Here is a 23,403-nt window from a genome sequence, read left to right as displayed (position 1 = left end):
AGATCTGTTAGATATAATAGCTGAACATAGTATAAAGAGCCTAGTACTTAATAGTTGTTCAAATAAGTGGTAAGTATGAATTCTATCATTATTGACACTATGACTCACTTAACATTAGTCATGAAAGATTTTTATTGTTAATTATCTTTTATGCATATATTATTTATATCCCTGAAAAATAAAGCACTTTAGACTAAGAACCATGGATATGCCTTTACATAATTTGAAAATAACAAGTGTTTTAAATGTTTGATTGATATCATATTTATATGAGTTCATAATAAATTAGAGATAGACTTGCTGAATATTATTTTATGTTAGTAAAAAAGATTATAATTGTAAAAAAATCTTCCAGTTTTGGTATAATCTGAACCATTCCAGCACTCATTTATGAAGGCAGTTATTGAAAAGACTATAAAATCAGTGAACACAGCATATTGATTGTGCTTAACAACAGAATCCTTCTTCTGTTGAATAATCCAATCAAATATCATTTTTTGCATGAGAGAAAAAGTAAGTTTGATGACAGGCAAAAATCTTGGGTGGAGGGAGAATCAATTTTAGTCTTGGAAACAAGAGTAATCAATATTCAGACCACCAGTCTACAAATACGCTGAGGGGGTCTATAGGAAATCAGAATGCTGACTGCAATATTAAAAAAACACACACACACAAAACAAAAACAAAAACAAAAAAACACACCCTACAAATACTGCTTTCCAAACTGTCATTTAAATTTCACTCTTTTTAGAGAATTTTCAAAACATCACCAATCTGATTTGAGAAACAGTGATAATTCTTAAAATACTACACATTCTGAAATTTCATACATCTGAACACATTGAGACAGACAGACAGACACACACACACACACACACACACACACACACACACACAGAGTCAAGTATAGAAAAGAGTCTTCAACCTGAGCTGTCCATTAATAGTACTACTTTCTCTTCTGATTACAAAATACCATCTAGGTCACCTTCCAGTCTTTTAGATCTTTAAATAGTGAAATATGCCAACTATTTTTACATAGCCTTATATTTTCAAAGATCTCTATATGTAAACACTAACTTTTAAAAATTTATTTGCTAACTGGCCAACTGTGATCTCCGAGATAGAACTCTCTAAAGACACGGAGACCACCAACTTAGGGCATTGAGATAGAGCCTCGAGCTTAAAAGGGGTTCAATAGTACTATGCTTCCTTTGTATGACTTTTCCTTCAAATGACTGATTGGGGTGTCAGAGGAAAAGGCAGTTGTCACACAATGTGTATAGGTAATCACTGTCTTCTGAATTTGTAAGGCAGATGTCTGGAAATGGGAATTTAATACATTAATTAATTCATATGTCATCTTGTTCCCAAAAATGTTTTAATGTAGTTTGTATCACCCAAGGGTTAGCTAATAGTAATTTTAAAAAGATGATAAATTGTTTTTATATTAAAAGTAGATACATGAGAGAAGTAAGGTTAACATGAAGATACATATATATGGAATCCCAAAGATTGGTTACAGGGCCTCTTAATATTAGTTCTAAGCTTTTTTGTAATCAACACAAAGGAGGATTAATTACAGATTCATCCTGTGATATGACAATTTTCAGAAGAGGTAAAGATTTAAGTCATATTTTTAGAGATCGGGAGTAAGAGAGCCAAGTTTTTAATAATGACTCTGCTACTGCATAGTTTTATATATTTCATTAAACTTTTTGAATCATTCATCAATATTCAAACCAATATTTCTTATGTTCTTGATTTAAAAACATAAGAAATTGTAAATTTCTTCCTACAATTTTTATAAAGGAGATAATATATAATGTAATGCATAAATGTGACCACAACCACCTGAACATGCCTGTTGAGATAGTGCCTTCAATATAGGCACTGTTGTGTGAAACAACTCAATGTATAGGTAATTGTATAGAGAAACTTATCATATACAGTATTTTCCTATGTAAAAAGAAATTACACAGTCACCTCTTACCGTCCCCCATTGCTGACCTAGTTGCCCCACACAACCTGTTTTTTCAGTCATTTGGTATCCCCTCACTAACCCCCTGCGGGCCTGGTCACCCACACAGCCTGCTTGTTCAGTCATTTGGTAGTCACTAACTCCCATGCTGGCCTGTTCATAGGCAGCCATCTTGTGAGGGTGTAGGAGTTAATTTGCATATTACCTCTGAATTATATAGGATACTTTATTGTTCTCTTCTGTTTCTTGTAGTTCTTAAGGTCTTCTTTATTGACAAATTCATTCTTACTCTTTAGTCATGCTGTATACAATTTTTTTTTCCTATAAGAATCCACATTTTGAGTATTATTGAACAGATTACTAAGAGTAATATAGATGATCATATTTGAGATTTATAACATACTAATATATTGTTAAACAACATTCTAAATATCACAATAGTTTAAAATTCCTCCTCTTCTATGTAAGAGTTTCTATTTCATATCACTGGGTGCTCTTTTTATTGACTTTATAGATAGGGAAAAATAGATACTCTCATTAATTTGCTTTATTTGTTGTCTGTTTCTATGAGGTTTTTTTGTTTGTTTGCTTAATAAGTTTACCTTTTTCACCCAGCCACCCAGCTCCCTCTCCTCTGATAGCTGTCAGTCTGTTCTCTGCATCTATGAGTTTGTTTCTATTTTGTTTGTTAATTTTGTTAATTCGATTCCACATATAAGTGAGATCATGTGATAATGATGCTTGTCCTTCTAAAACTGGCTTCTCTTAGCATAATATTCTATAGGGCCATCCATGTTATCAAAAGAGGTAAGATGTCTTTCTTTATTTTGGCTGAGTAGTATTCCATTGTGTAAATGTACTACAGCTTTTTTTTTTATACACTCATCTACTGATATGCCTACCCCCGCACCCCAAAACAGAGATCTAAACAGCCTCAATGGCTCTTGAACTCTTTATTTCTCATCTTACAAAAGTGGTCAATCAAACCAGAATAATGGAGGCCACTCTACTTCAAAAGAATTACTGCAATTCTCTCCTATGAGTAAGGTGAAGATGGAAAGGAACAAAGAATTACTGAATTCTGAATGTATGGTCAGTGCATACTCCCAAATCAACATGAAATACAATTTTTAAAGAGTTCCAAAACAAAGAAGTGCTCTTTTTCCTGAGTTTAACTAAATGATTATGGGATTATCTTAAAAGAAATAGTAGCAGCCAGCCCTGACTTTCTTTATTCTAGCCTGAGATAAACAGTTCCATATTCTGGACATGAAAGCTATATTCTTCATGTACATTATTATGTTGTTCACATTGATATTAACCTTTCTATTGACCAAATCTACACTTTAAGCTACCAGTAAATCAATTTTAAAAGGCTTTAATCAAGTTAGAATAAGAGAATATTAGTGTGAATGACGGTGAAGGATACTTCTGTGACTCAGATGCAACTTTGGTTTATTGTTTTCCCCCAACTGCAATCAATAGACCATGGCTGAGTATAGTTAAACTACACAGCACTATCTACCCTGTTAAGAAACATTATAAATGAATGTATTAAAAAAACCACAAAATGCATAAATATATTATTATTCATATCAAATTGAAACTATACAAATCAATGTTAAACTTAAAATGAAATAATAATGAACATTTTAATAATTGTTAATGATGTTATAGATCAATTCCACGCACATGAAATTTAACCTATTACTTGTAAATAACAAAATTAATGCAATTATACTGTTATTTTTTCAAGAATTCCTGGCACATGAAATGTAGTATTTAAAAATTACAGCATTACCTCTGTTATTGTGATATATCAATTTTTAAACATTATTATGAAGATGTCAGAGGTATGTGTGCATGAAGCTTGGATATAGATTTTACCAATGATTACAAAATATATTCTTTTAACTACATTGTCAGGGACTCTTAAAATATAAAAAGCAGTCTTCAGTATTACTTCTTTCTTCATTTACTTGCTGTATTATACTAATTTGGACCATTCCTTCTTTACATTATGACAACTCATAAAAAGTCTTTCACATAAAACAGATTCTAAAACATATGGATAGATTTTCTCACCTTCTAAATTTACTGTGCGACAGGTGAGCAACATAGCATCAACATCACTGCTGAGAAACAAATTTCATTGCTATAAAAACCTCAAGATTATACCTAGATCAAATTTTGTTTTATAGCCACACTTCTTGGTTTAGTTTTAAAAAGAACAAGTACATCTGTCAACCTCCTCCTTCCTGCTGTGGGTTGGAGTTCCATTTCCAAATGATCTGATTATGCCACTTCCCTGGCAGAATATTTTAAATTCTAAATAGAATGAAATAGAATCTTTCTTCACTTGGCCTTTTTTTTTTTGATCTGGAACTATACAAAAACACTCATCTCCTCCAACTTCCCAAATACAAATTCTGCAGTGACATGCCCAAATATTTGCAGCTCTGCCAACATCTCAAGTTTTTTCACACCTCTTTGCTTTTGCACAGCTGTGATTTTAGCCTAAAATATATTGACCTTCTTACAATTTTATTTTTCCTTTGCATTAGCATGTAAGTCATCTATTTTCTAAAGCCCTCAGTGCCCTGCAAGGTAAAACGTAAACCCTACCCACTCTGCTCCTTAGCACTCTGAACGTGTCTCTAATTCAGAAATTATTGCACTATGTTAAAACAATCTGACTACATATTTTCCCATCTCCCATTACACGGTGGGTACTTGCTGGACAGAAACTGACATTCTTAATATGAATATCACCAGCACAAGCTACAATGCCTGACCCAGAGAGGCGCAATGAATGTTGTGGAAGCAATGAATGAATGTGTCCTGGGAGAAGACTCTTGAAAATCTAACCAATGTTTAAAACAATTCTTTCTTTATGTACTTATGAAATCAGAACTTCTCTAAAGGGTTCTAGCTTTCTCATGGAGTGTAGCCATCTGCTGGGTTGTGTATGTCAGAAAAGCCCAGAGGAGGCTCTCTGCACACAGTTCTTATTCAAAAATGCTAATGTAGCTTTGGATCAAAGTTGACATTTTGGAATCTTTTTTTTTTTAAATATGCTTTTTATTGATTTCAGAGAGAGGAAGGGAGAGGGAGGAATGGATAGAAACTTCAATGATGAAAGAGAATCACTGATTGGCTGCCTTCTGCTTTGGTAAGGACAATGATATTTTCTCAATCTAACATCAAATGCTCTGCAGAGACAAAACAAGTCCCTCTTCTTTCAATCAGATTGTTATCTGCAGCGTTTCCACTGAGAAATCTCAGAAATTAATTTACTTGGAAAGGCCGTATTAGACTCTTCTTTCATATACTCTAGGAGTTTTGCAAATGTTATCATAGACAGATTATTTTTAAAAAATGGTGAGTGGTTAATTTCTTACAGGTGAATTTAGTATACATCTGAAAACAGAAGCTCAGGTTGCCACTCATTTAAAGCAGGACCTTTCTAATCTCTTTTGATATCAGACCTCTTTTCAGGTAAAAATAATGAAGAGACTTTACTGGTTGAAATAATGGCTTCAGATATGACCAATATGGCTTCAGATGAAGACAGAGCTAATGGCTCAATGGACACCAACTAATACCTCCATCTCTCCTCCTGCCTTTAAAATCATCAACTTTATGTAGTGACTGGACAGCTCTGTTGCTAGCCCAAATTAGATGATCTGCTCATCCTTAATGCAATCGCTATGGCCAGGTAGATGAGTTACAGCCTTGGAGGAAAAATGGGATCAATCCCAACAAGCTTCATGAATATGTTCAATTTAGGGGACACATGAATTTCTTAAAGAAAAATCTGAGGCACAGTAGACTAGAGAAGAGAATGAATGAATGTCGAGGAAACAAGCAACATATAATTAATATATATCTTTTAAAATTTTTAACAATTTAGCAATCCCTTTTGACCAAAGATTTAAAATTTTTATTAATTTACTTATATTCTATATCCATTTAACCTAGTGGTTGGCAAACTGTGGCTCGTGAGCCACATGTGGCTTTTTGGCCCCTTGAGATTTTAGCAAAGGCCAGTTTAGGAGTACCTTAATTAATTTAATAACAATGTACCTACCTATACAGTTTAAATTTTTCAAAAATTGGCTCTCAAAAGAAATTTCAATTGTACTGTTAATATTTGGCTCTGTTGACTAATGAGTTTGCCAACCACTGCTTTAGCCCATTGGCCGACTGAAAGCTAAGAAAATGCACTGTATTAATCTTGCAGTTTTTTTATACAACATTAGAGGCCTGGTGCACAAAATTTGTGCATGGAGCGGGGGTTCCCTCAACTCAGCCTGCACTGTCTCCAAATGGGGACCCCTTGCGGGATGTCTGACTTCCAGTTTAGGCCCAATCCCTGGGAGATCCCTCTCACAATCTGGGACCACAGGCTCCTAACTGCTCACCTGCCTGCCTGATTGCCCCTAACTACCTCTGCCTGCCAGCCTAATAACCCCTAACTGCCCTCTCCTGCAGGCCTGATGTTGCCCTCAACTGCCCTCCTCCTCTGGCCAATTTGTTTTTGATTGATTGGTTCATATGCCAGCATCAAAAGCTTCTCCTAAGCAGCCATTGGCTCCCCACAGCACCCACCTTTGGTTCTGATTGGTCGGTTCCTATGCCAGTCAGAATCTCTAGGCCTATCTCTGGGCCTGATCAAAGAGGCAGGGCTTAACAGTAGCCCCCTCAGAGGCCAGGAGAGAAAGAAAAGCCTGGCTGCTGGTAAAGATCAGAAAGAGGGAGAGAAAGAGAGAGGCAAGTACTCTGATCAGCAGCTTCCACTGAGGCTTCAGATCAGAGTCTGACTCACTTTCTGGATTTCAACCCCCTGGGTAGTCAATGCTGGGTTGCCAGGCTGCAGCTAGGCAACCCAGAGCTGACTTCTAGATGGTCTGCATTTGGTCGCAGGCTCAGCCCCTTCCCAAGCCTTCACCCCAGGCCTTAGTCTTGGGAAGCGGGTACCCCCACCCCACTGGCGGAGGCTTTAGGCTTGGGAAGGTCCCCACCTCCTCTGATGGCCAGCTGGGAGTGACCTGGGTTCCTCTAAAATATAAGAAATCTCATATTGAGAAGCATAGCTAAATAGGGTCTCCTCTATTATTTCCTAATGTGGATTATTGGTGAGTTTGGGGAATGATTGGTGAGTTTTAGAAAGATATATTTTCCCTAGCTCCCACTTAATGCAGTCTTAAAGTTCAAAGATTACTATCGATTTCTTTTCTCATTACATTTAATTGTCATTCCACAATAATATATCCTGATCTTATTTAAATCAACTTAAGTCTTACTGCCAGCTGTAGTCAGTGACTTATCTTCTGAAGAAAACTGCATGTTCCTGATATGACACACTCAGTGCAATAGTTAGGTCACACAAATAGATAAATACTCACTCATAATCTACTTTAAACTTAATAGCAATATGTTACAAAAATTAATTTCATAAATTTGGTGAAACAATCGTACTTCTCTTCAAAAGACATTACTAGTATAATAATTTGAATCAATACCATGTGTCAAGTGAAAAAAAATGCAATTTAGATTTGTTTTGCTTGTGTAACAGGTGAAAAAATTTTCTATTATGAAATTTTACTGTTATATACTTATTTTATAGTAGTTAATAGAGCAGGAAGAAGGCTCCCATTTCTTTAAAACCATATAAACATTCCTTTAAAATAAGTTTATTTATGAGGGTGTTACAGAATATTTATGAAGATGTTATTTAACAAATATTTATCATTTATATAAAAATAAATGATAGACTGTAAAATCATTTAATCCGTATGATTAAGTAGTAAAATTCTCATTCTTACCAAACAAAAAAGAATGGTCCTTGTGCTTAGTTAACTTTTTCACTATTGAATTCACCTCAGAAGAATGATTGTAACAATGATTAAACAGTATTTATTATGTGTCAGACACAGCTCCTAGCTCTGAACATATATTGACTACTCATACTTCACAACAATATTATGAATAGGTAATTTTACTATCCTGATTTCACAGATGAGGAAACTTAATCACAGAGAATTGAGATAACTTGCCAAATAAAGTTATTTGAACCTAGACCCTGTGCTTCCAACAACTGGGTTCCAGAAAATTGAATCTTAACAACAACAGAAAACAGTCCAATGATAAAAGCTTTGAGATGAATCCTCCAGATTGTAGGTTTTTATGTACTTTTGGTTTATCTTTTCCCCCCCTCTTTATGCACATTCAGTAGCTCTTTTGCTCTGCTGCACTGGGACTTGAGGGTGATGGAATGTGAAGGCATTTTGAGGTGGTAGCAGAGTGTGCAATTTGGTGTCATGCTCTATCTGATATCTGGTAGGTAAAGTTTAAATTTTCAGTTAGCACAATAACACAAGTTTACTTCAGGAGAAATTGAGTAATTTCCTAAAAGTATGTGATGTTTAGAAATAAGAGAAAGCAAGAAATCATTGACGAAACGGAAATTTACTGACAATCTGTTATGTAGAGCACAGTGCTGGGAAATACGTCTACAAAAATATGCCATGAGCCTCACTCCATAGTAACTCCATAGAGGGGAGGATGGGAAGAGGAAAGGATAGAGAACCAAGTTCCATAAACTATACAATGCTGAAATAAAGGACAGAAAAAAGCAATTGGGAAAATGGGCAAAATGAAATCAGGGGAAATGTTCTATGATTCCCTAATGGCTTTTGAACTTTATGCAAAAAGCAGCAGGAAGCCAGCAAGAGATTATAAGCAGCTAAATGACATGATGATGGAGATGGGATTTATGATGGGAGACCTGCAACCCTCCAAAAGGAAAACCTGATCCCAGTAGACCAATATCTCTATGAACTAACTACCCCTGTTCTTCCCAGTTTAATTCTTTTAAACTAGCACCCTCCCATTGTTGCAACCCTTACCCAAGCCTCATCTCTTCCCTGAGTTACAGCAACAGCCTCTTCACTTCTCTCCTCCTTTAATGGTTAGTCTCAGCAAAGCAACACGAGTTATTTTTTAACAATATAAGTCAATTTGGGTCACTCGCCTGCTCACACCCCCAATAGTTTATATTGAATGATTTATTTTCCTTTTCCTCTCAAAAAATCTATGATTACAAGATAGCATTAAATTACTTATTTTGAAGTGCACAGGGGAGAACTTAATGACCAATTGCCAGTGGGAGAAAAACAGCTACCCTGAAAGTAACAGCTCAAAGTAAATGTGTGAAAAGAAAGTAGCCACACCCCAGTTTCTGTACCCAAAAACCAGATGCAGATTATGAGAAAGTGAACTTTAAGCGTGATGGTATAAATGCAGGAGAATTAGGGTGGCCTTGGATGTTGAGGGATTATATTTTGCATGTGGAAGAGTAAAAGCAATTGTGATCAGAAAGTTGACTGCAGTAAATGAAATTCTTTGCCCTAATTCTTTGTAACATCTCTCATCAAGAGGTACATTCTATGTGCATTGTCATGTGATTTGTTTTGACCAATAGAAAGTGGCAGAAGTGACACTGTAGAAGGTCAAGGGCCTATCTATTTCTATTTTTGTTCTAATAAAGCCGTGCCTTGAAACCGCCTTGTAAGAAAGCTGGTCTAGGGTGGGAGTCCTCATGGAGAAGCATCAACATTCCTCAGCAGTCAGTCAGTCAGCACCACCTGCAAACTATGGGAAGGAGGCCACCTTGGGCCTTCAGTCATAGTTCAACCTCCACAGGTGAGCCCAGGGAAAACCTGAGCAGAAATTCTCATTGGTTCTGGGTGCGGCCAATGAGTTTGGAGGTGGATTGTACCAGTAATAGTTACATGACCCAAGGCCTGAGTGGTAGAAAGGGAATCTAGAATCAATGAGGTTATGAGAGGACAAAGTCTGACAGGAGATAAGCAGAGTCACAAGAAAAAAAACAAGAGGCCCACGGAAGTAAGAAATGAGGTACATCTGGGTTATGTTTGTTGTTGTTTTATTTTTCTTTCTTTTTAATTGAATTTATTGGGGCAGCATCTATATTATAAAAACCCAGTGGCCCTAACACCATAACGACCAAAGACCTGTCTACAGGCAGCTGTGTGAGCGGAGAGGTGCACACTGGCAGCCAGGACTTGACTCTGGGTCTCACAGAGTGTGTGGCTTGGGGGAGTCCCACAGCGCGGCAGGGTATGGGGTCTCGGGTCTCCCACAATTTCCCATGGGCCTGGGTCTTGTGCAATTTCACGCACTAGGTCACTAGTTGGTTGATAAAATTATACAGGTTTCAGATGTACAATTCTATAATCCAGCATCTGTATACTGTATAATGTGTTTACCACTGCAAGTCAAGTCTCCTTCCATCACCATTTATTTACCCTTTATCTTCTACCTTTAAGTAGTTAAAATTAATTATTAATTTTAATTATTAAACTCCTGCTCAATTTGATGGAAATTTGTGCTTTCTATCCCTACTGGCTTTTTTACGGACCCAGCAATTGACCACTTCTGATAAAGTGCAAGGCTGTTTTCTCTTATACTTGCCATTTGAAGTAGTAGCTAACACTTACTAGGAATTTAGTATATCACTAGAGGCCTGGTACACATGCACTCAGGCGGGAGGGGGGGGGGGTGTCTCTCAGCTTGGCCTGCGCTCTCTCACAGTCCAGGAGCCCTCAGAGGATGTCTGATTAATGGCTTAGGCCCACTCCCTGGGCTGTCAGTCAGATATCCTTAGTGCTGACATGGAGGTGAGAGAGGGGCCTGCCACAGCCACTGTACTTGCCAGCCTTGAGCCTAGCTTCTGGCTGAGTGGTTCTCCCTCTATGGGAGCACACTGACCACCAGGGGGCAGCTCCTGTGTTGAGCATCTGCCCTCTGGTATGTCATAGCAACTGGTTGTTCCACCATTCAGTCAATTTGCATATTAGCCTTTTATTATATAGGATCATTAGTGGTAAGCAAATTACTGGTTACTTATCTTGCATCTGAGGCTTCAGCTAAACCTACACTACTTTAAAGAAGAAAACTCTTTCTAAAATTCTATTTCTTTGCTAAGGCATTGCTATGCAAAAGAGCCCCGGCTCAATCCTGAGAGTTCACAAACCCAAAACAAACACACAGAAGACAGATCTTGGTATCTGATGTCAGATTTTTAAAGGCCAAAGTAAAATTGTGATTACTACAAACCAACAGTGAAAAATATCCCACTGCCTTAAATTAAAGAAAATTTTTGTCTTTACAAAAATTAAATAGAGAATCTTAATTCAATTATAGGAAACAAACTCCTACCAACATTGTTAGATTATCCTAATTGTAAAGTAAGAGACTTTAGATTTAAGCATAATATCCAACCTAATTATATTTCAAACACATTAAATAGCAGAGCATTCTACAGGAAGGAAACTAAGTTGATTTATTGCTTAAATTATGGAAAAACAACTCAGTTATAGAGAGTATTTTTACATTTAAAAGATCAGCTTTTTCATGTAATGGCTGTGTAATTGGTGTTAAGAAGCAGATTCCAGTTCCAGAGAGTGATCACGCTTCTGAAATTGCATTCTCATCTAGCTCTAAACATATGAATTGACATTTTTATTTTGCTTCTTTGTTTCCCCTTGTCTTACTGGTTTCTCCTGGGGGTGCATCCTGAATAAACCCTATGCTTCTAGGAGAGTTTATGTATATCCTCGATCAATCAAAATATTAGTCTCAACAATATACTTTGTAATTTCTCTTGTTCTATTCTTGGTGTTTTGCTCCCTATCCTCTAATAACAGAGTTGGGTCTTATGTTCCACAAAAAAAGTGTTGTCATTTTCACAACCTTCATTGGACAACAGAGCCATCCAGGAAGCTTTGTAAAAATGCAATTTTCTGGGACTTGCCTTCACAGGTTGTAATTTACTGGGTCAATAGAGAAGACTTATGAATCTGATTTCACAGCACACTTTTAAGGAGATTCTGATATTGGGGAAACAAAAACAGATATAAACTCTCACATAATAAATTGAAAAATGTTTCCATGTAATGAATTCACATGCATATGGTAATATATCTTATACCTATTTACATATGATTTATAAACATCTAATATTATCTAAAGTCCTTCTATCTGTACATGAGGAATTGGTTACCAGATGTTCTTATTAATCCAATACTTTCTAACCATAGTGATATGACACAGTGGAGTTTTATAATCAGATTTTAGGTATATATAAAACATTGGTTGTTAATGATATTTAAAGTCAGTTACTTTTAACCAATAAGTTAGAGTGATTTGCGGTTATCCATAAAATGATATTCCCCTTTAGTTGAATTTTTATATGCTTTCCCCTATGGAAGAGGAGAGAGCTGAACCAGAGCCATAGTGCTTTAAGAATAGCATAATCCACTCTGAGGGTCCTGGCCGGTCACTGCTCTTGCTACTGCACCATTAATAGCCATGCAAGGATGAATTGTTGTATCAGTTGGTTTTCATAGAAATGTAATTGTTTGGTTTCATAAAACTCAAGCATAAACATGAGTCCTCTACATGAATGTCCCTATGTTTACTTTTACTAATGTGGAGAGAAATAAGAAAGGTGGCACAGAAGGCATTTCACAACTGCTGAGCAGTACCAAGCAGTACCAAAACAAATCAACAAAACTGTGGTTTCGAAATTGGCACAGAGAGGTGTCAGTACAGTACACTGACACTTGAAGTTAAGCATGTGGTAATCAGATATGGATGGCATCATTTATTTTTTTTTTCCCACAGAGGGAGGGAAAATATGAAAATAATATTTGGTTACAGTGTCCTTAAATTATCAAAAGACAATGGATTTTCTTTTTCCCACGTTCAGCCTAATAGTCTTGCTTAGTTTTGCTTCTAACCAACTGATTGGGGAAACAAAATACTCTGGCCTCCCCAAATTGACACCCTTAACTAAAACAAGGGCAAATTTTGCAAAATCTGAAGTAGAGAAGATTTGGCTTCTCTCATTGTCCAATTCCGGCCCACCAACATTAGCGCCAGACCTTTGGAGTAGTTCCTGTGTTTGTGCTCAGAGATCTAAAATTGCTTTTCTGAGCACCTTTAAATTATGAGTGACAATTTTTCTATTACACATGAAATGTTTCTAAGTTCTCTGTCTTGCTTCTGTTATACGTCTCTACCTGGCAGAGAACTTGCACAGGATTCCTGAGGGCTCTCACAACCCTTCCCCAATCCCACTCCTTAGAAGACAACTGGAGCAATGAAAAAGTAAATAAATAAACAAACCAGCACCAGCAAATCTTAATGATCTCCGGAAGCCCGGACAAAAATATTTCAGGGAAAAAAAAATAGACGTTTTAAATGTTTTAAGGTCATTAACAAGGTTGTAAATTTATGGGGAATGTGGGAGGTAAAAAAAAAAAAAGTATTTTTATTATTTTCTATATTCATAGACTCAAATTCTTCATTTCCCTAGTTGAGCTTTAACTTAATTATAAAAAGAAAATCTATAGTCGCAGCCAGGCCTAGAGGTAGAGCCTGTACAACTAATCAACTTTAATTCTCTGGGTTCGATTTAATTATAAAATAACATTTGGTGCAGCTGCTAAACACTTATAGGTGACCAACCACACGGTAACAGTACTGGAGGAGTATTTATAAGGTTCCAGCTTTGGCTCTGATTCTATCAGCGCAATTATGGTTCCATTACATAGAAATTTGGACAGCCTCTAGGATATATAATAATAGAGGATTTTCTTGATTTTATACATCCCTGTAGTTGAGCCAGTTAAAATATTGAGCTGCACTACAACTAATTTATGTCAGGAAGTAAAATTTGATGGTGAAAGAGATGTCCTAATAAAGGACAATAATGACAAATCCAATATCCATAAGCATACATCTTACCATTTTTTTATCACTCTTTCTGTGCAATAGATGAAGTGAAACCAGCTTACATGTACTGCGAGTTATCCGTTTGCCTTTTAAGTTATAACACACATCACTCTCCCATAGAACCAGGCATAGCTAACTCATTCTTCTGCTTGTTCTTTCATGTTCCACAAGACAACTTACGAGGTAAATATCTGTGCTACAAAATATTTTGCCTGACAAAATTAGAAACAAGCACTGATAGTTTTAAAATAGCCGGTTCCTCTAGTATATTTAAGATATACCCAATTTGCACAAACATTCAGGAAGAGCACCGCAATAAGTGAGATCTGATTTTTTTCATCTGATAATATTTAGGCAAAAGTTTTATGGGCAATTAACTTTTCATCTGCGCATTTATTTTTTTTAATGTTAGCTTGCCCCAATAGACCAAGTACATGGGATCCCAGTTCCTCCCTAGGCCTACAGGAGGATAAAAGAAAATATTTCAATTGAGGGGGGTGGAAATCAAGAAGTGTTATCAGTTAAGGAGTTACTAAGGGTGCCAAAATAAATATGACCCATACTGCTTCTACAGCAGCTCAGAAGGAAACACAGAGGGTGCCATCCAACCCACATGAGGAGCTGAAGTGGGTGTACAAGTGCCACAGAATGTGTTTCTTCTGCTTTCTTTTTCCTAGATGTGAGTCTCCTTTTCTTATTTCAGGGCAGAACTGGGTACAAGGGAGAGAGAGGCTGTATCCTAGTTAACTGTATCTACCGAGAAAAAAGAAAAATAGATAACCTTTGCTGCAAACTATCGGATCAATACCCCTTTCTTCACCTTCCAGCTGCAGGCGCTGGTGTGGTGATGTCCTGCCCGACTACCTTGGGCTCTGGACAAAGACGATGCTGTGCGTTTCAGAGTCGAAAGGCTAATTTGGCAGCGCTGACAGGGCCTGTCATTCTCTCACCCCAGAGGATATCTTTCTCTACTGCATAGTGACTGCCTCACAGGCGGAAGCAGTCCTGCATGCGGTGCGGTAAGAAAATGGGACGGAAGGAATTATGATGGCTACCAGATGTCCCAGTGCCCCTGGGAGGGCGCTGGAATGCTTCCGAGCGTGCTGGAAACAGCACAGACTGTCGAAGCACAGGCCCCTGGGGCATGGTGCTCAAGCTGCCCTGCTGCGCAGAGTCATAGATTGGAGAGCAAGAAGGAGCCTTAGGGATGCTCTGCGCCAGGGGTTTTCAGCTACGTCTGGGGAAGGTCTGCTTCCCAAGTGTGACCCAGGGATAGCTGAGGAGTAAGGGGATCTCCTTAAAACAGCAGCAGCGCTCTAGGAAAGAATGCACAATCTTATGTCAGGCCTAACAAGACAGGATATTTTATCAAACCAAACTCAGTGGTAAAAGTCCAAGGCAGTTCAGGAAAAGAACCACGGACAATCGCCATCCCAGTGGCTGTGTGACAGTCCCCGAGGGGAGGCCCTAGAGCTCAGAAGGCTGATGCAGGAACTCAAGGGTGAGACAGGCCCAGTGGCTCTGGAACCTGGAAATTACATTATATCACTAAGCTGTAATATCAGGATGTGAAATGCTGGTAAAGGCTTCTCAGGACAGTCAACCAACCCTTATAACGCCTCTCATTTTCTTAGAGGGGAAAAATACCAATTAGGAAAATGTTACCTTTTCTCATTATTTTAAAATTTGGCGATGTAATACATTATTGGCCTAATGATGATTTAATTCTTAGTCTGTGTTACCTGTTTTCAAATGAAAAAATACTGCGATTGTCCAAAGAACCTCTTTACTGTCACAATTAGGAAGGGAGGGAGGCAGGGAAGGAGAGGAAGGCAGGGAGGAAGGGAGGCAGGAGGGGGATAGAAGGAGCTAAGGGAAGAATGAAAGAATCAGCAGCTATTTCTGTATTTTTAAATGGAACCAATTATGATGAGAGAAGATGAGAGAGGATAAAGCATAGGGTCAAACAGACAATCACAAAAGCAGGACAGATAGGTCTCACCATCACTGTTGATGCAGACAACCTCCTGAACTTGAGTGCCTGGACCACACTCTTTGCCGTTGTCTGGCTCACAGTCTCCAAGCCTCACTGCCTTCCACTCATAGCAGGACGGCTCCTCACAGGGAATGGCTTCCAGTACGTGAGGGCAGCTCCCAGTGCCCCCCGAGCCCCCGGTGGGCTCGTTGGTGATGCGCCGCTTCCTCAGTTTGAAACCTGAATCATTGGGGAAGGAAAACTTTGATGTTACCATCGAGGGCTGAATATTGTAGAAGACTGAAAAAAAAAATGAGTGAAAGGTGGATGAGGTTAGGAGATATAAATCATATCTGCTTTAATCACTGGTTTACCCTTAAACTCTAGCCTAATGTGAGTTTATGAATAATTTATTAAATATATAGTTGAATGAATAAACAGAATGGCCAAAGAGAAACTTTTGGTTTTAGCTTAAGTATAGTAAAAATAAGGCAAGACAGGCCATCTATCTCCTGTCACATCCTCAAGGGCTGGAGGAGGTAGGAGGAGGAAGAGAGAGAAAGAGAAAGAGAAATCTAGATTAATTTTGCTTGATGTAGACAGTACGTAGTTATAAAATATTCAAAGAAACAATGAAATACCAAGCTATTCAGGAATATTCATGACTAGACAAAAGTGCTATTACTTCAAATTCTTCAACACTATCACACAATTATATCTGAAAAAGGAACTTCTGGTAAGTTCAATAGTCCCAGAAAATTGTCTCTTTGAGACTTGGTTGATTTTTAACTCCCTGGAAATTGGAATTAGGAATATAAACCATTTTGGCTTTCATAAGTAGCCAGAGTTCTGCTCTGTGCCTTCGTAGCACCGAAGTGTTGCCTTCCTGACAATGTATAACAAAATTAATGTCTGTTGCCATGTGAACATGTTAGAATCGCTAGGACACTATCCTTTGAAAGAAAACGGGGAAATGATTTTTAATTACCGGATCATGTTAAAATCATCCCACCATGGCTTACCACATAACAAACCACTGCATTCATTCATCTCTTCCTAGATATATCATTTGCATCATAAAATAGGCAACATTTTGTTTTTGCTTTTATCTTCAGAGTAATGTGTTCTGTTCACTGGGCACTAGCTAAGGGTCAGACACTGAATTGAGAGCTTTCTCATTATTATCTCATTGAATCTTTAGAGAAAACTTAGATGGTAGATATTATTACATCCCCCTCCAAGATAAAGGGACAAAGATTTAGATAAGTTGGTTAACTTATCTAAACAATATAAGACTGAGTAGGGTTTCCAATCCAGGTCAGCCTGACACCACAGCTAATTATAACCACTGTGCAAAATTGCCTTAGACATTCTCCATCTGTTGTCTAAATTACCAAGTATCTTGCCTACTTCGATTTTAATCTTCTAGCACCATCAGCAAGACTAGGTTTATTCATCCTTTGCAATCAATACTCTTTAGCCATTCTGGAAAATATCACAAATGAATAATTACAAGAAAAACAGAGTAGCCTATTAAATAACTCATGCTTTGACTCAATAGAGGAGAATTCCAAGTGCGTCATGTTAATATTACATACCTTTTTTGCCTTGCTGGTCATTACAGTTCTCATAAGTACAAGGTCCCCAAGCTGACCAAGGTGAAACCTCACATTCAATTGGACAGGGGATGTGGCACAGCTGTGTAGTGTTAGGAGCAGGGCCGGTGCATAACTTCAAATCCACTGGTTTGGGGGCTGTTTGGAGAAAAACACAGAGATTCCTTAAGAATTACACAAGCTGTTATGCTCAACAGCCTGACTGTCCTACATGTGTGAAGAAGGAAAAGGCTTAAAGAAGCGCAATACATTATCCCAATGCTTTTCAACTACGTCCTGAGAATAAAAGGGGAAGGAATGGAAAGCAGCAGGATGGTGTAGTCAAGAGGAGGAGGGACTTGAAGTCATGCAGGCTGTTGGTTCACCAGCTTTACCACTAATCAGTCATGCCACTCATCATGCGAGGTCTACCTTCCTAGGCAGTAAAATAATCCTTAAGGTCAATTTAATCCCTAAAATTCTGCACGTAGAGTCTAAGAAAGCGGCAGAGGAGTGAAATAACAGGAGGGAGACTGCAGCTTTACTGCATATGGAAACATATATATTTTGTGGCTTCTGGTGGAGCAGGCTCCCTTTCCTTCTGGTCCCAGAGAAGTAACTGGTGAATGTGATGAAGGAAGAGCTCATGCCACCAAATGGGGCATCTCTCTCACCCTCCAGCTGCATGAATCACTGGATACTTCCCAGAACTTTTACTGAAAACATCATCTGCCTGTGTGACTCAAATCTCAGAATTGCTAAGGAAGCTAATTGTCTATGCTTGTCCATAAGTTGGCCAATAAACTATGGATGAGTACTGCTTGCCTTTGCTTCTCTTTTCTGTTGATGTGTGCAGTTTGGCTATTAAGTACAGCAAATGCATTTGACAGTTAATGTAAACGACTAAGGGAGAAAAGTATTTGCTACATATATAGCAGGAAAGAATCAAGTTTAGGTGTATATTGTATAACACATAGCTGCAGTTATTTTGTTGTAAACATTTTAAGAAGTAAATGTCTTGGACGCCATTTCCTTTAATCAAAGTTTAAGTTCCTTTTTCTGTCTGATAATTTAGAATGCCTATACCTCTGGCACCAAGGACAGAAATTAAAAAAAAAGGTCTTAGATAATTCTCATTCTCTTTATATAAAGAACTATTCAATTCCAGCGACATAGAATTGTATCTATGTAGAAGCTCACAGAAATTAAAATAATTTAAGCTATATTGTCCTAATTTTTAAATAAAAGTACTGACTATATTAGCTTGTGGTTCAAACTCTAACTCAAACTGTGGGTGCTTTCTCATTACTCAGCTTCCTGCACTCCCATAGACACTCACTCATCAATGCTACCTGAAGGCTCTTACATTACCACCTTTTTTGCCAATCTGACAAAAAATAGGTAATTTTGATTCGTTTACACTGGTACTATTGTACTGCTTTTTTTTTTTTTTTTTTTTTTTTTTTTTTTAAACAATCTATTGGGAAAAGAGGTCAGTGCCCTTAACTAAACAGTCAGGTATTGTATGTTTTAAAAATTCTTGTGACACACCCGTGTGACCCTCATGGTAGAAAAACTGCTGGACTATCTTTAAATGATAATTGTGTCTATGTCTCCTTTTTTTTTTCTGTTGTAAAAGTAATTTTAAACCTTACATTGTTTTGAAAATCCTTATTATAATGGGGAGTCCTTTGTGCCTGTAAATGTGAGGACTGTTAGAGCCTGAAGAAATTTATTTTATATATAAGGTTGAAAACTTTAGGAGGAAAAGGAGGTTTTATCAAGGGAACAGGTTAAAATATTGTGTTTCTAATTCCTGGCCATTTTCATTGTGAGCTTAATGTTAGCATTTAGTGTATTCTGAGTGAATCACATAGAATAATCAGTCACAGAAATCTTCTGGAGCTATTACGAGAGAAATGTGTTGAATAAAGGCTTGAGGAAGTATTGCTTAAAGCAAAATACTCCTGAGATCTTCGCAGCTGCAAAACTATTCAACACTGAAATAATAGAGTTCTTAAAAAAGAACCTCCATTTTATGGATGTCTTTATAGAATATAAATAAAAGTTATTTCATCAATCAAAGAAACATAGGAAGAGAGTACATATTTCTGTATGATTTTATTCCTTTGGTGATTTCATTATAGGTTTTTCTTGTAAATAGGGTACATATTGATTAATGTAAATCACAGATACTAGCTGAGCTCCTCAAAAACTATAAGTCAATTGCATTTTTTGCAATTGCCTATGGGTTATTTGGAATAAGTGTGATTCAATGAATGAGGTAAAGGACAGGCCCTAGAGACCTTACTAAATTCCAGTTTAATTTGTGGGATATAATTCCTCTAGTTCTGTATTACATAATGTAGTGTTATTGTTGATCATATACTCTCAAAAACTAAGATTTGAATTTTCTAGAATAGCCTATTCATTATTATTGTACTACCTAAGAAATTGTTTATCCAATACAGGCTTTAAAGAAATATGTTTGACTTAAAAAAAAAAAAAAAGTCTTATTGTTGACCTCTTTACAACAAAGGAGAAATATTATTGTTCTCATTGGACTTAAAGGTTATTCAATTATATTTACTTTGCATGCTTCATGGGGTCACAAAAGAATGTTTGAACTTTCTGAAATTGGCAAAACAAACAAAAAAAATAAGACATGCATTTTTTGCAGGTCCAAAATATGTTTGTACTCTTTATGTTTGGAGCATTACAAATAGAAAAAAAAAATCATTGGAAGCAAACTTAAAACTACTTTACAGCAATGAGGCCAATGAGGCATTCTGAAAATATATCATGTATAACCCCTAAGAACAACTAATGTATTATTTTAAAATTTGAACATTTTGTTTTTTACATAATTGTAGATCACATGAAATTATAACTTCACAGAGGTTCTATATACATTTATTCAATTTCTCCCAATGTGAAGATCTTAAAAATATATTGCACAATATGCGTGTGCACAGGAGCTGTGGGCGGGGACGGGGGCAGGGACTAGTGCCACCAGGACATGAGGCTGCCTCAGAGAACAGCTGCCCCACCCCCCACCCCAACCCACCAGAGGCCCTGCAGGCCCATGGTGCAGCCTGCAGGGGGCATCAGGTCAGGGGTGGGGTCAAAGTAGAGAGCTCTCAGCACTCATGAGCAGGAGGCTGAAGGCGCAGAGAGGAAGGGGAAGCACATAGGCAGTTAGGGGGTTTAGGCCAGGAGGGCAGAGCAAATAGGCAGTTAGGGGAAGCAAGCCAGGAGGGGAGAGCAGATAGACAGTTATGGGGATCAGATAAGGAGGGGAGAGCAGTTAGGGCCATCAGGCCAGAGGGGAGCAGTTAGGGGCATCAGGCAGGCAGGAGCCAGCAGTACTTTTGGATTGTGAGAGGGATCCCAGATTGGAGAAGGTGCAGGCCAAGCTGAGGGACAACTCCCTCCCTCCCCCAAATTTCATGTACTGGGATACTAGTTTACTATATAATGAGCAATAGTTTTTCTGTTTCAAGCATGAGAATTAGAAAAAATCACATATTTGCTATATTCCTGGTAGCAGAAGTCTATATATTATTATTACTTTTTAGGGCTTTAAAAACTACTCTCTGTGATGCTATAGTATACTATACCACTGCATATATATATATAATACTATAGCATGTGATATTTTCCAAAGATGTTGGCCATTCTTGTCTTTTTAAAAATTTTATTTATTGATTAATTTTAGAGGGATAGTGAAAGAGAGAGAAATATTGATCTGCTATTCCACATATTTAAGCATTCATAAATACGTGTATTTTGATGATGCTCTAACAAACAGAGCTACTCTGGCAGGATGTATATGTTATTTTTTAAATGAAACCTTTTAATTATTTAACAGGAATCATAGGAAAGAAAAATCCTCAAAGTCTTCCCCACATTCACAGCATGAATTTGGAATGGTAGTGGAGTCCTAAAGCTGGCCTCTTGCTGGGGCATTACTGATCAGGTCACAGAAGTTCAGTTTTAATGGCCTGGTGGGCGAAGTGATATCCAGAATTCTTTAATTATTGGGCAAAGGAAGGCATTTTTCAGACAGAAAATGAGAATTTTAATGATGAAAGGCTATTTGACCTCTAATTACCCTTCACCAACCTACATATTACGTAGCCTTGTACTTTATTTCTCATTTAGTATTCATTTGGGTCTGGACCTTAACATTTTAAAGTAAGCCCTTTATATGAGTAGGATAAGGATGTGTAACTTCTGAACCATGGGAAACAGTATAATAACAACAAAACTGTTGCAATAAAGTCAAAGTAAGGGAAGAAAGGAGGAACAAAAAAACAGAAAAAGTGAAACAAAGGAATAAAATAAGATGGGAGAAATAAAGGCAAAAGACTAACTTTAACCACTAAAAGCTAGAGATGATAGACTAGATGAAAAAAATCAAATTTAAAATGACACTAGCATTAAATCCACTAGTGAGTCAACAATTTAAAAGTTTAATAATACCAAAAATATGGGAGAAGATGTGAAAAACACCACTGGTGAAAACCTAAGTTATTTTAAACATTATTTTTAAAAATTGGAATTATTTTGAATGTTTGAGATGTGCATCGTCCCGGGTATATAATCTGCAAAAACTATCAGACATTTACCTCATATTTACATGGACTATCATTGAAATATTGTTTATAAACGGAAATATCTAGAAACTACTCATGTCCAACAAAAAGGGAATGGGTATTAAATTATGGATGTCAGTACGATGTAATGTCATACAGAGGTGGAAATAAATAAGCTTGAGCACAATCCTCAATATGGTGAAATCCACAAATAAATCAAAGAATGAAGAAAGACAGAAAATAATCTATACTAAAGTATACTACTGATATACAGTTTGAACAATCAAGCAGGATCGTTCTGCTTTGGAATAAATACATAAGTCTAGGAATATGGTTAGTGGCCACAACTGTCTGGAAACTGGCCTGAGTGTCAGCGAGGCCCTGTTTTTAGCAGTGGGCCTGGCCCTCAGAGCTGTGCCTGGCTTTCTCCTGTTGGACAAAAACAATTTCACAGACATGAAATCAGACAAGGTCATTCTGTGCTACGACGGAGACAAAAAAAAAGACTACTTCATAGTTTGTCTAAGTCAAAACAAAGTAACAGTGAGAAGCACAAAAACTGTCAAACAGGCCCCTCTCCCAGCTAACAGGAATGAGCTCTGCTTCTTTACCAGCTACAGCTTTGGTCCTCCTCTCCTCTGCCCTCCTTCCAAATAAGGTGTATGAAGATGCCTGGTCACAGAATCATCCTTCCTGCCTTAGGGCAAAGTGCACTTACTTGAACCTTCCTAAAAATTCACAACAAAGACCGAGTCCTATAAGAAGTCCTTCAGGACACAGCTACTGAGACAGCCAACATGTCTGTGCTGTGCATTGCCCCTCCCTGCAAGGAGGAATAAACCTGACTAGTTCAACTACGATGGTGTTCCTGGCAGTCTCTGGCTGAAGAGGAAGAACAAGTCAAACACAAAGAAAAGCAGGGAATGTTAAACATAAAACAGAATAGGAATTCCACTTGTGGACAGAGTAGGCTCTGGTTTATTACTAACAACTGCTTATTGGTTTTTACTGTGCTGGACAATGTTATGGTGTTCTAAGTACTTAACGTAGGTTAATTTATTTAATTCTTATATTTTTTTGGGGGTAGATATTCAATTATTTCCATTTGATGGGGAGTAATAATTATCCCCAAATTGAAAAAACTAAATATGTAGAAGTTAAGTAATTTCCTCCAAGTCACACAGCTAAGAGATTAAAGATTTTGGATTCACATTTTACACAGCTTGGCTCCATAATCTTCAACTATACTTCAAATTAACTACTACTCCATGTGATCTTGGAAGGACATGTGAGGGAGTGTCAATAACATGTAATATCTATGTAAATGAACAGATGCACACACACACACATATATGCAAATACATTTGATATAGTTGAGAAGGAGTTAAGTATAATTAATGGGGGTTATTAATTATAGTGTTTGCCACATTA

At 37.3% G+C, this 23,403-nt stretch overlaps 1 protein-coding gene across 3 annotated transcripts in view; it reads right to left on the bottom strand.

Moving 5' to 3' along the window:
- THSD7A (thrombospondin type 1 domain containing 7A) overlaps positions 1-23,403 on the bottom strand; it is a 299,368-nt gene that overhangs the window by 114,005 nt on the left and 161,960 nt on the right. For all 3 annotated transcript variants that reach the window (XR_006740961.1, XM_045578315.1, XM_036429312.2), the window contains exons 5-6: positions 17,378-17,533; positions 15,807-16,019 (exon numbers count right to left, since the gene is read on the bottom strand). Coding sequence is in view for 2 of the 3 variants with exons in the window: in XM_045578315.1 (XP_045434271.1) it covers positions 15,807-16,019; positions 17,378-17,533 (369 nt within the window). In the remaining variant the exon portion in view is untranslated. The remainder of the gene's footprint in view (positions 1-15,806; positions 16,020-17,377; positions 17,534-23,403) is intronic.

This window comes from Pipistrellus kuhlii, unplaced genomic scaffold (genome assembly GCF_014108245.1).
Source record: "Pipistrellus kuhlii isolate mPipKuh1 unplaced genomic scaffold, mPipKuh1.p scaffold_m20_p_10, whole genome shotgun sequence".
NCBI classification, from domain to species: Eukaryota; Metazoa; Chordata; class Mammalia; order Chiroptera; family Vespertilionidae; genus Pipistrellus; species Pipistrellus kuhlii.
This window is presented reverse-complemented; position numbering and strand designations above follow the sequence as displayed.